The following is a 15,221-nucleotide window of genomic DNA, read 5'->3' as shown; positions in this document are numbered from 1 at the left end:
GGTAGTGTGTGTAGCATCCTTCCCCTAAACAGCACGACTTTAATTGGGCAAGATAATGCGGAAGGTTAGACTGTGCCTGGAAGGGTAAACTCTCCACATTTTGCACTCCATACTACCTCTTAGACTTCAGGAGTTTATTCTGCTCCTAGTCATCCTATGCTATTGTACAGCATATGGATGAAAATGGAACAGAGCATGATCAGTGTGTCCTGGCATGCAGCGGCACCGAGAAAGATAACTGACAGTCACAGTAATGGAACATGAGCTCTTAGAAGAGTAGTTAAGATGATTATCGTGGTTGTATCAAGAGAGGAGGAAGGAGGATGAGATGGAGGGAAGCAAATTTATTTCTATAAAGACTTCTAATGGAATCACTGCCAAATACTGTGTTCCGTTCTGATGTTCATTGTTGGAGAAGAAAAGTTATTGAAAGTTCTGGAACAAATTCCAAAAAGAGCCATGAGAAATTGTTTTGAGGCTTGGAATAGTAAGAAATCAAAGTATCTGATAATTCTTAGCCAAGATGTAATTTGAGCCTGCTGTTTATACTAAAAATACACAGAGAAAGTATTTTGGGTATTAGACAAAAGGATCTAATAGAAATAGGTTAGAGTAAGATCAAGTGAATTGAAGCTAAAGCTCAACAAATTCAGACTAGGAATAAGCCACTACATAATAAGCCACTACATTTTAACAAAGATGACTAACTATTAGAATGACTACTTGTAGTTCAGTAGAAATATTCTGTCACTTGAAATCTTTAAAGGCAAATTTATGCATTTTTTTCAAAGATATTCCCAAGTTCAAAACAGAAGTTTCAGCCGTGATGCAGAAACTACTGGGCAAGGCTCTTTGATCTGTGCTGTGTGGGAGGTCAGTCTAGATGAGCATAATATTCCCTTTGGCTTTAATCTATTGATGTACATTATGACAAGCTTAAGATGCATTTACATGTTTCCATCTAGTTAACAGAATGCGACCAAGTGGATTGTAGAAAGACATTTCAACTATATTTAGATACTACTGTACCTTTAATTTATTAGCTTTTGTTAAAAGCATGTAACAAACTAGAGGATATAAAGTATAATTTACAAAAATATAAATCTTGGTTATTTTATTTTTAGTATTTCAACATATTACTATATTGTATGTGTTATTCAGAGAATATATGTTTAACAATCTGAAATTATCCAGCAAACCAAGAGTGTGGGATATTACATATGCCTTTTGTAGAACAAATATATTAGGGAAGGGTAACCAAAAATGGTTATATTAACATACTGTATATATATAAGCTTATACAGTGCACTACACTTGAATCCTGAAGAAAATATACATATTAAGGCCTTTATTACAGCATTTTCAGTATAAATATGCAGATTAAGAGTATGAGCGTTTTAGGCAAAAAGTTTTGATTTGTGTACACAAGTGATATGCTAGAATAAGCCTGCCTTTGCAAGTTCACTTCTCATCTTCTTGGTTAACTGAAGAGAGAAAATAGAAAAATAGCATATAAAAACATATTTTAGTCTTTGATTATGGAAAACTTTGCATTTAAATTTCTGCACTAAATACCATGTTTCTTGACTAGATGTGTTAAGAAGAAATTGTGAAATACTGATTTCCAGGAAGGTGAATCACTGTTAATTTGCAAGACAAATGACAATATTAAGACATATCCTTCCAGGTGAGCATGGGTGCTGCTTTATTCTCTCTGCGTGCTGTCTGTAGGAGTTCTAGACTTGCATTCGCTTATCAACAACAGTGGATTCATTTCCTATTCACAACTTTCTCCATATAGTTGGGCAGGATGTTTAGGTCTTGTTAAAGATGGGTTTGTGTGAACTTATCGGCAGGCACAGGTTTCAACCGACATGTTGGGATATACTTTTAAAACCACGTTTTTGTTCTCATCTAAGAAGAGCACACTGAGTGAGTTCATTTTGTCAGGAACACAGCAGGGCTCTGGAATGCCAGGAATGATGCCCACTGCTTTTACGATGCTCTGGATTGTAGCATGGTTCGATGGCCGGACAATCTGCAACACAGAAGGAAACAGTTACTGCTTCACTTATGAGAAGTCACTTTTCCGCATACTCTTTATGCTGCCTTTGTAAATACCAGAGGAGGGCACTGGTGGCACAGCCAGCAGTCAGTGGCCTAAAAAAAAAAAAAAAAAAAAAAAAAAAAAAAAAAAAAAAAAAAAAAGTGAAAAACGTGTCCATGACTGCACCTATTAAATGCTGGAGGCAGGCATGCAGGAGAAAAAGGCTAAGGTGAGGCATGCTTCTCCCTCGTACAGTTTTATGTCTCGTCTTCTCACTCTCTTGTCTGACTGGGAAAATTGTTCATTGTAATTCTTTCCATGATAACTGTTCCTATGTTCCTATAGTCCAGGAGTAATCTGCATGTTCACTAATCTGGAATTATTTACTTTTCCCTAGAGTAATTATTCTGCATTAAAAGAGTAATTCTAATGTGGAAGTGCTTCAGAAACAGTGTCCACAGGGGGGAGTTACTCTAAAATAGTCAAGCAACCTCACAGAGACCCTTTCTGATCATGCCTCCGTGACAAACTTGTATCTATCTGCTTCCCTTTACCTTCCTCAGCAGACTTCCTTTTAACTAGCCTCAGAATGGGAGAAGAAAACAAAAAGCTGGGAGGACAGGAGGCATTTAAAGTGAGAGCTCACAACAGCTCGACAACTACATACTGCTCAGAGTACTGAGCCACCTTCTTTGCTATTTTTGTATGCAATACATAAGGAAAAATACTTGAGAGGAGGACAGAATGGAGGCTATTAGGTATAAAAACATTGAGAAAAAGAAAAGGAGTGTTAAGATTGTATAAATAGTATACACTACTTAATAGTTAAATGTAAGTCATATATTTTTAGCATTTATTCACAAGCTATACTTGACTCTTGTAGTCTGAGCAATTGAGTAGTACTAAGCAGTTTTCACCAGTTCTGTTGCTTGAGCTATGTACTATCAAACAGAGATTTACTGGTGAAGGTGAAGCAGTGACAGTCTTTCTTTACCATTGCCTCAGCACAGTAGGAAGTGCATGTGGTCTCGTTACATGGTGCAGTAGTACAGCATGCAACCCACCACTGAGGCTGAAGCTGCAGTCACTCCTGTTCAGTCATCGTGCTTGAATATTGCCTCAGCAAGTGAGTACAGTAACAGCTAGTCAAATTTGTATTGATCATATCAGGCTTTTTGCTGCAATTTCAGGAGCTGTCTGCACTGATTTGTTATACAAGGCACATGAAATCTTTTACTGCTATCAGAATGTAGCTGCATCTCAGGTGGAACATGATATCTGTGGGACAACAAATAGGGATTTCACTTATTTTAACATGAGAGCAGGTATTTTAAGTGAGAAGAATTACTGTTGCCTGTATCTTCCCTACTTTTCAAATTGTAAGAATTCCATTTATGAAAAATACAACTTTCCATTTCAACATCGAAAGTTACATGGTGCCTAGGTTTCATAAAGGAGACATTTTTTAAGATAATTCGATTCTGATATACTTACTTTAAGCGTAAGATAATATCAGAAAATCAGAATCAAACCTTAATCACTGCTGAAACTTTCAGAGGTTCCTGAAATAAGGAGAGTGCTCATTTGAACCATTACAAGGTCAAATTGTGAAATCCAGCCTTGATTCTCTGGGGCTTCAAGAGAGCATCCTTATATCCTAGTCCCAACAAATGACCCATCCTAGAAACTCTCTTTTCATGTTTCGAGTGTCTTGGCATAATTAGCAACAATGTGCTCTCTTATACTACCCTCCTTCTTTAGATTTCAAAGCTGTCCATGAACAAGCAATGGTAAATTAGCCTCACAGCTGCCATGTGAAGTAGAAATAGCCTCCTACTCACATTGGCCATGGACAAAACCTGGACAGCAAGAGGGAGACAGAAGTAACTTACAGATGTATAAGCTGTTGCAGAGTTTTGAAATTCAAGTAAGTGGAGCTTCTAGAATCTAGCTCTTGCTTTAAACATTATGAAAAATTCCTAAAATCTTCCTGCTGCTTTATTATTTGAATGTTATATGAAACATCCACAGAGCTTAATGTACTACTCAAAGAGAATTTGCTGACCCTGTGCAAGGGATAGATACCACTGCCCTTAGTCCCAGTTACTGGCTTACAGGGTTCTTGTGTATGAACCTGCAGAAGATCCCATTAGGCTTTTCTCCAGCTGTACAGCCTGAGATATCTGCTAGGAACAAATAGATGTGAGGGAGGTCTAGCATGGGAATCTGTCACTCCTGAAACCAGTCCAAAATAATCCAGTCTGAGTAAATCAGACTACAAGGAGATAGCAGTAATTACATTTTTAATGCCTTGAGGTCGATAGACACTACGCGGAACAGTGTTCACAGAGGACAGTGCTTATTATGGACTGTTGCTCAGTATAGGATCTGACTGCCTGAGCCCTACATCCGCAGCAGAGGTGGACAGCACACCCATCCCTCATCCAGCCAGAAGTTTCCAGATGTTCTGGAAACTTGGCCTGAGTGCTCAGTGATCTTGGATTAGGCTTCATAATAGCCTTCATACCAGTGTGTTACCATGGAAAGCTTGCAAGAATGAGTTGAATGCCCAGTAATGATGGTGCTAGGACAGTTGTAATGTCTTAAATGTTAGCTATTAATTTATATACAGCAGGGCAGGTTCTGCTTTTACCTAACCTTCAGAACAGTCCTAATTCAGGAACAGATTGGGCCTCAGAAAACAGGGTGGGGTTGAAGTTGAAAAGCGACTAAACAGCAATTTTGAAATACCATAGCTCCTCCCCTCTTCATGGCTTTTCCATTCCTTTTAAAATCTGTCTTTTTTTTTTTTTTTTTTTTTTAATCATGAATGTGCCTTGCAAAAACCACCCTCCCCTGTATCTTAATAAACAACACTTATTAGCTTCAAGAAAGTTTTGTGTTCGAGTTTTAACTCTACCCTCAGAATGAAACTCATGAACTGAGACTCTTAAAGAACAAAATCAAGAGTATTCCAATTAATGTAACTCAGAGAAGGGGCATTTTTCAAAACATTAGTTTCCTAGTGATACTCTTGGACACTGAACCAGAGTCCTGACATAGCAACAGAAGTCAGCCAAACAGTATTCAAATTAATTCAGCAATAATCTCGTGGCAGTTGAGAATAGAGGGCGTCTCGACAAAGGCACAGTCCTAGAGCTGATATCAGTAATATATCCTCACATCTGGAAGAGACTGCTGTCTCAAGACAGTATTTGGTATACAGACCTTCTCTAAAGAAGATGACTTCATAGAAAAGTTAGAAGCATGAAACCCTTGGAGCCTGTTCTCATAATCAGGAGTAAAGAAGTCATGGATAATTTTACAGGGCCAACCCTAGGCTGCTGTAGCCTAACTGTTCCCAAGAATAAATCAAAAGCTATTTAAGAGATCTGTTAGCTAAGCAACAGTATTCACCTGCTTGAATAATTTAGATTGTCTTAATTAGCAGTTCACTTTAAACTTTCTGTGTAAACCAATCTTTCCCTGTCTGGTTGCTGAAGTTCAGTTCCTAGCAGCCTGATATCCATGCTATCAAAATCCATCATCAGAGTTGTGAGGCAGACCTAACTTTTCTGTACAGTGACAAACAGAAGGTGCTGCATTGCAGATGACAGTATTACATGATGCAGAAACATTAGCCACACTGGGAGAGGGTAATGAAGGCAGAGGATCATTAAGTATGTCTAGCACATCCTTTCTCTTGTGCCCATCACCATCTACTCCTACCTCAGTAAACTCAGCCCTAGAAGTAGCGTTTATTTGGCAAGTGCAACAATGCAGCCAACCATTTATTAACCATATAAGCTAGTCTTCTCCCCTACATGTCAGGCAGTAAGGTAGTAAGGTAAATGAACTTGCCATGACAAGATTTTTAGTGGAGCTGTTTTGTGTGTAGATCAAGAATTGCAGTTATTCAGGAAGTAAATGTACGGAGTGATGAACTGATGTTAAAAAAGTTGTATGATTTCATGATTTTTAACATCCTGTGTGTATAAGTGCAATTCTGTCTCCACAGTTAAAAAATGTGAGTATCTTGTAAAGAGAGCTTAGTCTTCCCTATTAATTACAAGTTATCTGTTGCCTGTCACAGTATAGAATAGTATAGAATAAGTCTTCATGAATAGCCTCAATCTGACCTTTGACATACAACTGCCAAGATCATATATATGCTTTCCTAACTTAGGGTTTGTGAGATGATCGAGTGTTTAATACCCCAATATATTTGCAAGAACAAAGACTATTTCTGCCTCCACAATATTTAGCAATTTTCATGCACTGACCTGGATGGCTAAAGCCTTTATTCAAGTATGCTGATATCCTAGGCATTGTTCAGTTGAAGACAGTAATTTTTAAAAGTTACAGTTGTGAATTTGCTTTTATTTTTTAGGATTATGTTCTCTTAGAAGTTATGAACTAACAAAAAGTAAACCTCTTCCAAAGTAAACCCAACTAGATAGTCAAACAAAAAATACCCAGATAGGTGCACCTATGATTTGGTTATAAAATTCTCTGGGTTTTTGCCCCCAGGATGTTAGTATAGGTACATTAATTTGTCTGTAAAACAAATAGTATCAAAATGAGAACTGAAATAGTGCCTTTGATTTGTAAGGAAATCTACATTATAGAACATTTAATTTCTTACCTAAAAGTGATACTTAAATCTGCAGTGTAAGCGTGTTTCTTACTACTCCAGATTAAAAAAAAAAAAAAAAAAAATCCACTCTCTTTTGGTTCCTTCAGCTTTCCTGTGATATATTGTTTTGCTCATAAGAAGTCATATATATTCAGAATCTCTCTCTCTCTCTCTCTCTCTCTTTCTCTCCCCCCCCCCGCCTTTTTTTTTTCTTTTGGTATATATGAGTGGTGAATTAGGTTGTGTTGTGAGTCCATGGCACAGGACTCACTCCCAGATCGAGTTTTGTTTTGGCTCTTTAAGTGGTCTTTGTGACACATGATATCTTTATGCTGCAACTAAAAAGTGAAATCATATGTGAGCCAGTGCCAGTTTTGATCTTACTGGTTTGTATATCAATAGCTGTTAAGTTTTATCAACACAGGCCTCAGCATTGGCCAGCTACTCAAAAATATATGTGGCCTGGGTAATTTGTACACCCTGCCCTGAAGTCTGGACTTCCACTGTTTCTGGGATTAAGCTGGCCCACATACTGACTCTTCCAGCAATCATACGACTGATTTCGGTATAAATATGCAGTGGTCTCTCTCTATATAAGGTTGATTCCTGCCTCAAAGTTTTGAGTTTCTCTACTACAAACCACTATCTATTATTTATGTGCAGATTGAGTGACCACATGCAAAAATTGCAATAGAATGAATAATCAGACCATTTGAAGATATATATGCAAAACAGTTACATATGAGTTTCTGAACATGCATGTTATGCAGTGCTTCAAATCCTCCCTCCACACCCATTATCTGAAAGTTCTACAAAATGCCGAGAAATTTTGTTCTGCTTGGGATAGTCAAAATTTCTACTTCTTGCCAATTCCACTAGAGCAGGACTTCAGTCTACGTCTTTACTAGCAAATATCATACTGCTTCTGTAGGTAGAATTCAAAACACTAGAGTTAACCAAAGTGCAACAGACAACTATTTGGCATTTTCTATTATGTATTTAAAAGCAACTTTTTTTTTTCATTTAAACAACATTGTCTCAATTTAAGAATTTAATCAGTTAAGAAAGTGCCAGGGAATTTTGAGACGTGAATGTCAGTTTAACTAGCATTCATTTTTTGGAAGTGAGAAACATTTTTTTTTTAATTAGAAATGCTTCATTGTTGCTATTCTGCATTTTTGCCATAAGGTTTTACCAGTGGAATTCGAATATACTATGATATGGTAGTTTGTTTTATTATTAGCTTATAACACTGTATGCGTTTGCTATCACAGTGGAGTAGCTTGATGGTTTAATGTGTGGAAATAATAGGATAAATCTGAGACAGATACTTTTCTTATTTTTCAGATTCCACTTAAGGATAACTTGAAATCCATTCTGCCCTCTGATGCATAAGCTGACCGAAAAGATACTGCTCAAATTATTTGGGTTGAACAAAGCGTCAGAACACAGTGAAGAAGGTAAGATCTAACTAGTGAAGTAGTGGGAAAGTTAAAACGTAAGATCTATTAGACTATGTTTGCAGGTCAATATTGAATAGACATAACATACTACCTTAGGCATTGGAAATTCACATGCCCCTGCACAGTAATAGGCATCGAACGATTTTGGAGATATGATCCATTCATTCCAGCCAATATCAGCAAAGTCAACTTTCATGTATCTTCTTGAACAAATCCTTGGCTCATTCCATTGTTTTCGCCTTGCTTTCTTCATTGTTTTCTCATCAAAATTTAGCACCTGAGATTTTGAGAGTGTTTCTGTATTTTCTTGCCCTTTTCTCCGTCGATCTTTGCGTGAGGCTTTTGGTTTCAAGGACTTGTAGGCGCTCTCCCATATATCATGTTTATTGTATTTGTTGTTATATTCTACTTCTGGCAACTCATTGTTCTGAATAGAGCTAGAGGGGTATGTATCCCTCTTCACTCGGGTATCATTAGAAGCATTTGGGGATAGATTTGGGTCCCCATCATTGGAAGGAAATGGATCATAACGCTGTAGGGTGACTGCTACACTGTTTGGTTCAGAGATTGCAAGATCATTGGCGTAAACCAGTATATAAGGCAAATGACTGGCAGCCTGTTCAGGGAAGCCCTGGTATTTCTCTCCAGAGTCAAGCTCAGCACAGAGAATGAGCTCTCCAGCCTGTTTTGATTCTTTTATAATGTGTGAAATGTCCTTTGCATGCCAAGCCCCTCGTCTTTGGAGAAACACAGTGATGTTCCCTTTGACTAGTCCATAGGCAGAGTTCTGGGGAATGCTTCGGAAAATGATATTGAGTCGCAGGATATGAGGCAGGTGAAGAAGGCGGCAGGATGAGTTCTTGGACCGCTTACAAAACACTTCCCGATGCCGATGGCGTTTGTCAGCATAGAAGTGGAACGTGGCAGCAAGGATCATCTCTGAATCTTGCATTGATGTAAGATTGAAGCAATACAAAGGCTTTTGCGCCAAGAATTCTACAAGAGAGCAAGAAAAACACAGATAAAAACTTAGACCGAAAATGTTAGTCACACCGCCTATTGCTAAATAAGTGGATTGACAAACTTTGCTTTTCATTTACCCACTTCAAATCAGGTAATACAGTGTGCTCATTGGCATTATTCACCTTAAAACTATGGTTAATGAGAGGAAGAAAAATCAATCTTTAATAGCAGTATTACAGTAACATCAGGAGTGTCCAACATGCTGCACACCTTGTGTGTACATAAAGGATGAATCTGTGCCCAAAGATTTATATTTCAGACTGGCTTTGAGCCAGGCATTCAAGAAAAGGATCCTTGCTTCTGTTTTGTTAATAACAAAGTCAGGCTCAGAGAGATGGTACAACTTGCCCTTGGCAGAGCTCAGAATTGTGCCTAAATCTTTCAGGGAAGATTTAGAGTGGTTTTCTCAGTTGAGTCTGTTGAGCTATGGAAGAGCCTTAGGCTAGTCTAACTGTAAGGAGTCTAAACTCCTCAGGCATGTGAAATGCCCCTGCTGTAAGGCATAAGGTAATCATCCAAGTGTTTTTGTCCATCTGAGAGTCATCAATTCTGTTTTGCAGAATATGTGATGTTTGCAGTACTGAAACATAGTTTTTCCTTTGGCACAAGTACAGATAGGATCCTAGACAGAGCCATCATCTCTTCATTGATGTTAGTTTTTGACAGCACCTCCCTTGTTCTTTGAACTTCACTATTTCTGTTCATGGTATCGTATCAGCCTCAAGTGAGAACACACATATGCTATCTGTGCCATGGCAGACACTTCCTGACAAAAATCCTTTCTTCAAAATGAACAAAAGGAAGATTACTCACCTCATTTTACAGCTCAATAAGAAGCACAGGATGGTGGGGGGGGGGGTGAAGTTGATTTGCTAAGAACGTACAGGAAAATGGTGGCAGAACAAGGAAATGATTCCTGTTCTTTCAAGCTTAGTCTGCTACTTAGAAGTCATTAAAGGGCTTCAGTGGGTAAAGTTTACACCTTTAGTTAACCCAGATGGGCAAACCCTCTGGCAGCCCTTCTTGACATACCTGGAAATTCTCTGGCAGCCGAGAAATTCTCTGGCAGCCCCCACTAGCCAGTCTTCCCAGAAGAGCTTTGCACTGTTGATGATGAACCACAGAAATGTTGGCAGCTAACAACAAAAAGGCAGTCCTGTTAACTGCCACCTGTCAGGATGTTCTTCCTTTTCAGCATAGTTTTATTTGAAATGTGGAAATTAAGAGTACCACATCTCACTAAGTCAGTGCTTCCTGTCTTCCAGTTCAGATATCTGCTGACTGGAACCATCATTTGGACAAAACCACAGTAGGTTAGGATGTTCATCAGTGCCAGGCCTACGTGTACAGTCTGAAAGTACCAATGGTCAAATAGGCAATTTCCATGTCACCTGTAAACCTACACTGTCTGTATTTTTTTTCCTGATGCAGTGAAGTGGAACTACCTGCACTGATGCAGATACCCACATAATATTTTCATAGGTGGCAGGGAGGCTAACAGAAGAAGGGTTCCACGGGAACCTACTTGTTTCTGTCCATTCAGGATGAGATTTCTGTCAAACAAACAAACAAACTTTTGATCAATTGTAGTCTTATGCACAGATGCTCAGATCATGAAAAATTCAGAGTTTAGGTTTGATTCAAGACTTTGGAACCTAGCAATTGCACAAGAGCAGGCATTCCTATGCTGCCAGACTACTTTCCACACAAAATAGAAGAATAATCTTAGTATTTCCTTTAGATCACCAGGATATTGTTGATGTTTGTGCATTTCAGAAGGCATGTTTAAAAAACAAAAAAAGTCTATTCACTGCCTCTCCCTACATGAGCTCTGTATGCAGTTGAAATCTCTTTATTTATTAGTAGTACGTGCCAAGCTCCAGAGGCAGGTATGTTCCCAGTACCATCAGTTTTGTAGATATGACCATGTGCACCACTGGCTAAAGGCAGTAGAGTCCCAGAGCTTCAGATGTGAAAAGAATTTGGAGTGATATTTCAGAGAAAAGGAATTTTAATTTATCTGAATTTGTTTGGTATTCCAAAATGAAAGGAACCAGTCAAAAGCCAAGATTTTTTGCAGAAGAGAATTGGTTCTCGTGAATCTGCAGCTGCTGAAAAGTCAGGAGACTAGAAGTATGGGCTTTTTAGGAATTGAGGAGACTTGAGTTTTGGATGTAGCATCGTCATACATATCAGATTTCATCAGATCACTCAGGCTTTTGCTAATATGTAAACCTGGAATTGTTGTTGTTTTTAGGTCTACTCCAAGTTGAACTGTGTAAGTTGTAATGTAAGTTGTATGCATTACACCTGTTAATATTTTTAGTGATTGTATCTACCTTTAGTCACTGTAGACAGCTTCAGGTTAGGAATACATGGAAGATTTCTGGATAATACATGCAAAAGGCGGGAAAAGACGAGATGAGTGACCAGGGAAAGAAAGTGCTAGCCTTTAATAGATAATCCACATCAGATAATGTGGCATTGCAGTAAGTGAAGGTTAACAATATAGAACTACATGATATACTGATGACATGCATTTATGTAGAAAAATATGCCAAGTATTAATTTTAAATATTTTAATCTATGAAATTATGTTAAAGCAACCTTAGGTTCTACAGGACAGATTTACAATTCCCCAGGTAATCTTGATTTGCCTTTCTTGCACATATGAATTATGATGTAGTCTTAATTAAACAGCTGCTGATTTTCTCCCATTCACTGAGGACTTTGTCTCATTTAGCACAAAGGAGGGGTAGTGTCCAGGGAATGAGTCTGAGCTGTAGAAGGGAATTTACAGGGAGGTTTCATGACTTATATAGCTGAATGCTGCTATGAAAGCTAATTTCTCCATCTCAGACACCTAGATGATGCTGGACAATAGCTTAGCGTTTCACAATTGTTCACAAGCTATGTCCAAAGCCAGTTACAAGATGACTATGCAACTGTAACTTCAGTCAATTGGTGCTGCTTTCTGAAGATAGGGGTACCTGAAAACTAGGAAGCACCCAAAAGAAAAAGATGATGAACTAATTTTCAAGTGCCTTTTTCGTATTAGCTCATCATCTGAGAAATAGGGATCTCTTGTGAACACCTGTAGAGAGGAGTTAAGAGGAACTGATTGGACATTTGTGAACCACTCCTCCTGAAATGTTTAGTGTTGCTAGAGAAACATGAGAAAGTTATAACTTGAAACGTGAACAAAGTTTGTGTGTCACATAATTAATATTCCACATTGACTGGAATATTATGTAATATTTATCCTCCCTATTCACACCCTTTGTGCCATGCAAGGGATGTATAGATTCAGCAAGGGCTAAATGGCAATACAATTGTGTAATTAAGGAGACCTCAATAGTGCATGATAGAGGAGCAAAATAAGTTTGTACTGACATTTCCCAATTTTAGAGCACTTCTCTTGGGAAATTTTAAAATAACAGTGATGCTTGTGAATCCTGTAACAAATGGCTTTAACTTGGAGCACAAAATGTAAGGCTTTGCAGATCTTTGGAAGGGTGTGTTGAAAAAAAAATCCATTGCTTGGGTTAATGAAAAGAAAGTTATAGATGTTAGCCTGTTTTGCTTATGTCAGTAATATTGGAGGGATCATCTATTTTATAAGGAACAAACATTCCGCTTGATTTGCTAGAAGAACATAGTGGACTTCTTTAAGGCACAAGAATGCTAGAATTTCTTGGAGGAGATACAGGAGATATCGAAAGCAAAACATAAGAACAGTATCTGTTATTATTCCCCCCAAACACACACATTTCATTCTGTGGTTCATTTCAGACTGTTTATCCGTAGTTTGAAGAATTGCAAGGAAATAACACGTCGTCGTTATAACAGGGGAACCCTGCAGAGAAGCTTCTACTTTCATGCCCTGCTACTGGGGAGAGATGGGATGTAGCAGAGGAGGTGCACAGATGGGAAACAGGAGAGGCGAGGTTTGGACAGGGATGTGCTTTATTTCCACTGCCTGACCCAGGAGGAATTACTTGCAGATACCTATGCCTTGATTTTATGAACTGCAAGAAAAGCAAAATACACTGTTCTGGACAGTTACAGATCAGTATTATCTGTGGGCGAGAAAAACTGCTGTTTAAATGACATGCTAGTTCAGAGTTTTAAAATGTAACTTAATGCTTATGTCTAAATCATTTTTAAGTTAATCTCCTGAACAAGAGAAAAAAAAAATCCCAACAGTTACCGTATTTCTGTCAGAGCAGACTTGTGGTTCAGGGCCCTGTTCACGCAGCAGCCGTTATCAGCTGGCTCAGAAGAACTAAGAGCAGGAGGAAGAGGTCACTGAATAACCTGCCCACAGGGGAAGCTCCTTCCTAACCCCTATTAGTGGCTGGCTGTTGATCTAAAGCATGAAGATTCATTTTCTTCCCAGGTGTCTGGGTTTGCTTTAAAAGCTGATAGATTTCGGGATGTTTTTATTAACCACATATTCTTCCATGAACTTACTTGCTCCTTTTTATTTTTGGCACACTAGAGGTCATGAATTTGTGTGCGATGTTACAGTAACTGTTTACTGGTAAACAGTACATGAGGATGTGTTTACACACTATTTTCCACGCAAGAATGAAACTGTCAAAAGCAAGTTCTGTATTCATTTATCAAATAAGCTTATAAAAATGAAAGCTTCTGGAAACAACAAAAATGATATTCCAGAAGTTGGCATGAATCTTATTTTAAGAACTGAAATTCTGGTTACAGTCTGTAGAAATTAAGCAAAGGAGGAAGGCACTTCCCAGGGATGATGCATTTGACTCTCTGTGGCAAAAGATAGCAAGTTTTATAAGGAACAAACTAAGCAAAACTCATCTATCGTTTTGAAGTATCAAGCATATAATGAAAATGCGTTTTTGACGGAGCGTATCTGCTCTCATGGCCTCATATCAAAGCAAGAAAAGCAGAGGGGAGGAAGGTCTGTTAGCCATCTCTAGAGGTTTAGGCAGCGCAACGGATTTTAGATCCCGAGCAGCGTTAGGCAGTCCCGTAGGCGGCACTGTTGGTAGCAGCCGCTTCTGAGAGCGTGAGAAGAGCGGGATGAGAGGACCTAACGCTGGAGCGAGCGCTGCTGGTTTTACGCTCAGAGTATCTCAGGAAAGATCTTTCGCCGGAGGGCAGTTTGCACTGGGGAAGGCGCTTCCTTGCCTGGTGGTTTGAACCTACAGCAAGGGAGGCTTCAGGAGAGCGGCGCTGCCGCGTAGCAGACGTTTTCGGGGAAGGGGAGGGCGAGGTCGGGGAGCCGAGCAAGCTGAGCCAGCGCGGACGTGCCGCCAGCCGGGGCCCCCGGGGGCTGAGGGCGCCCGCCGGCGGCGGCCCCGCTCCGCCCGGCGCTCTTACCTGGCCGGGCTTTGAAGCTGCGGACCGTGTTGCCGTCGCCGGGCCGGCTCCCCTCCCGGTTGTACTTCTCGTAGAGCTTAAGCATGTGGACAGCTACCACGTCCTGAGCGATGCTGCCCAGCGCGGGCGGCGGGGGAGAGCCGCCGCGGGGGCGGCGGCCGGGGGAGGCCAGGCCGCGGGCAGGCGGCGGCTCGGCGGGGCAGCGGGGCTGGCTGGCGGCGCCCGCCCCCGCCGGCGAGCGGCAGCCCCCATGGCCCACGGCCCACAGCAAGAGGCAGCAGGTCAGGCGGGCGGCCATCGGGGATGCTGCGGGGAAGGAGCGGAGCGGAGCGGCGCGGCGGCGCTGCCTGCGTCTGGGTCTCCCGCTCGGCCCTGCCGCACCGGGGCGAGGGGGCGGCGGCGGGTCCGGGGAGGGCGGGCGGGCGGCGGGGTGGGGTGGGGGCGGCCCCCCCGCCGCTGCCGCCGCCGCCGGGCCAATCCCCCGGTCCGCGGGGCGAGGAGCTGCGGCCCGGGGCCAGGCGGGCTGAGGGGCGCCGGGGGAACTCGCGGGAGGGGCCGCTGAAGTCCTCCAAAGTGGGGCTTCCCCTCGCTTTAAAGCGGAGCGGGAAAAGGCTCTAAATTAATTAGCGCTCAGCCGCTGATCGGAGACACACGTCGCCGCCGCCGCCGGGGCAGCGGGCGCTGTGGCGGGACG

The 15,221-nt window shown here is 40.8% G+C and overlaps 1 protein-coding gene across 1 annotated transcript; it reads right to left on the bottom strand.

Moving 5' to 3' along the window:
- Positions 1 to 1,155: 1,155 nt before the first annotated feature.
- Positions 1,156 to 14,885, bottom strand: GDF10 (growth differentiation factor 10). The gene is made up of 3 exons (XM_062580062.1): positions 14,528 to 14,885; positions 8,238 to 9,142; positions 1,156 to 2,038 (listed from the first exon to the last, which is right to left on the bottom strand). Exons 1-3 carry the CDS (start codon positions 14,823 to 14,825, stop codon positions 1,847 to 1,849), a joined length of 1,395 nt encoding a protein of 464 aa, XP_062436046.1. The 5' UTR covers positions 14,826 to 14,885; the 3' UTR covers positions 1,156 to 1,846.
- Positions 14,886 to 15,221: the final 336 nt, after the last annotated feature.

This window comes from Rhea pennata, chromosome 7 (genome assembly GCF_028389875.1).
Source record: "Rhea pennata isolate bPtePen1 chromosome 7, bPtePen1.pri, whole genome shotgun sequence".
NCBI lineage: Eukaryota > Metazoa > Chordata > Aves > Rheiformes > Rheidae > Rhea > Rhea pennata.
This window is presented reverse-complemented; position numbering and strand designations above follow the sequence as displayed.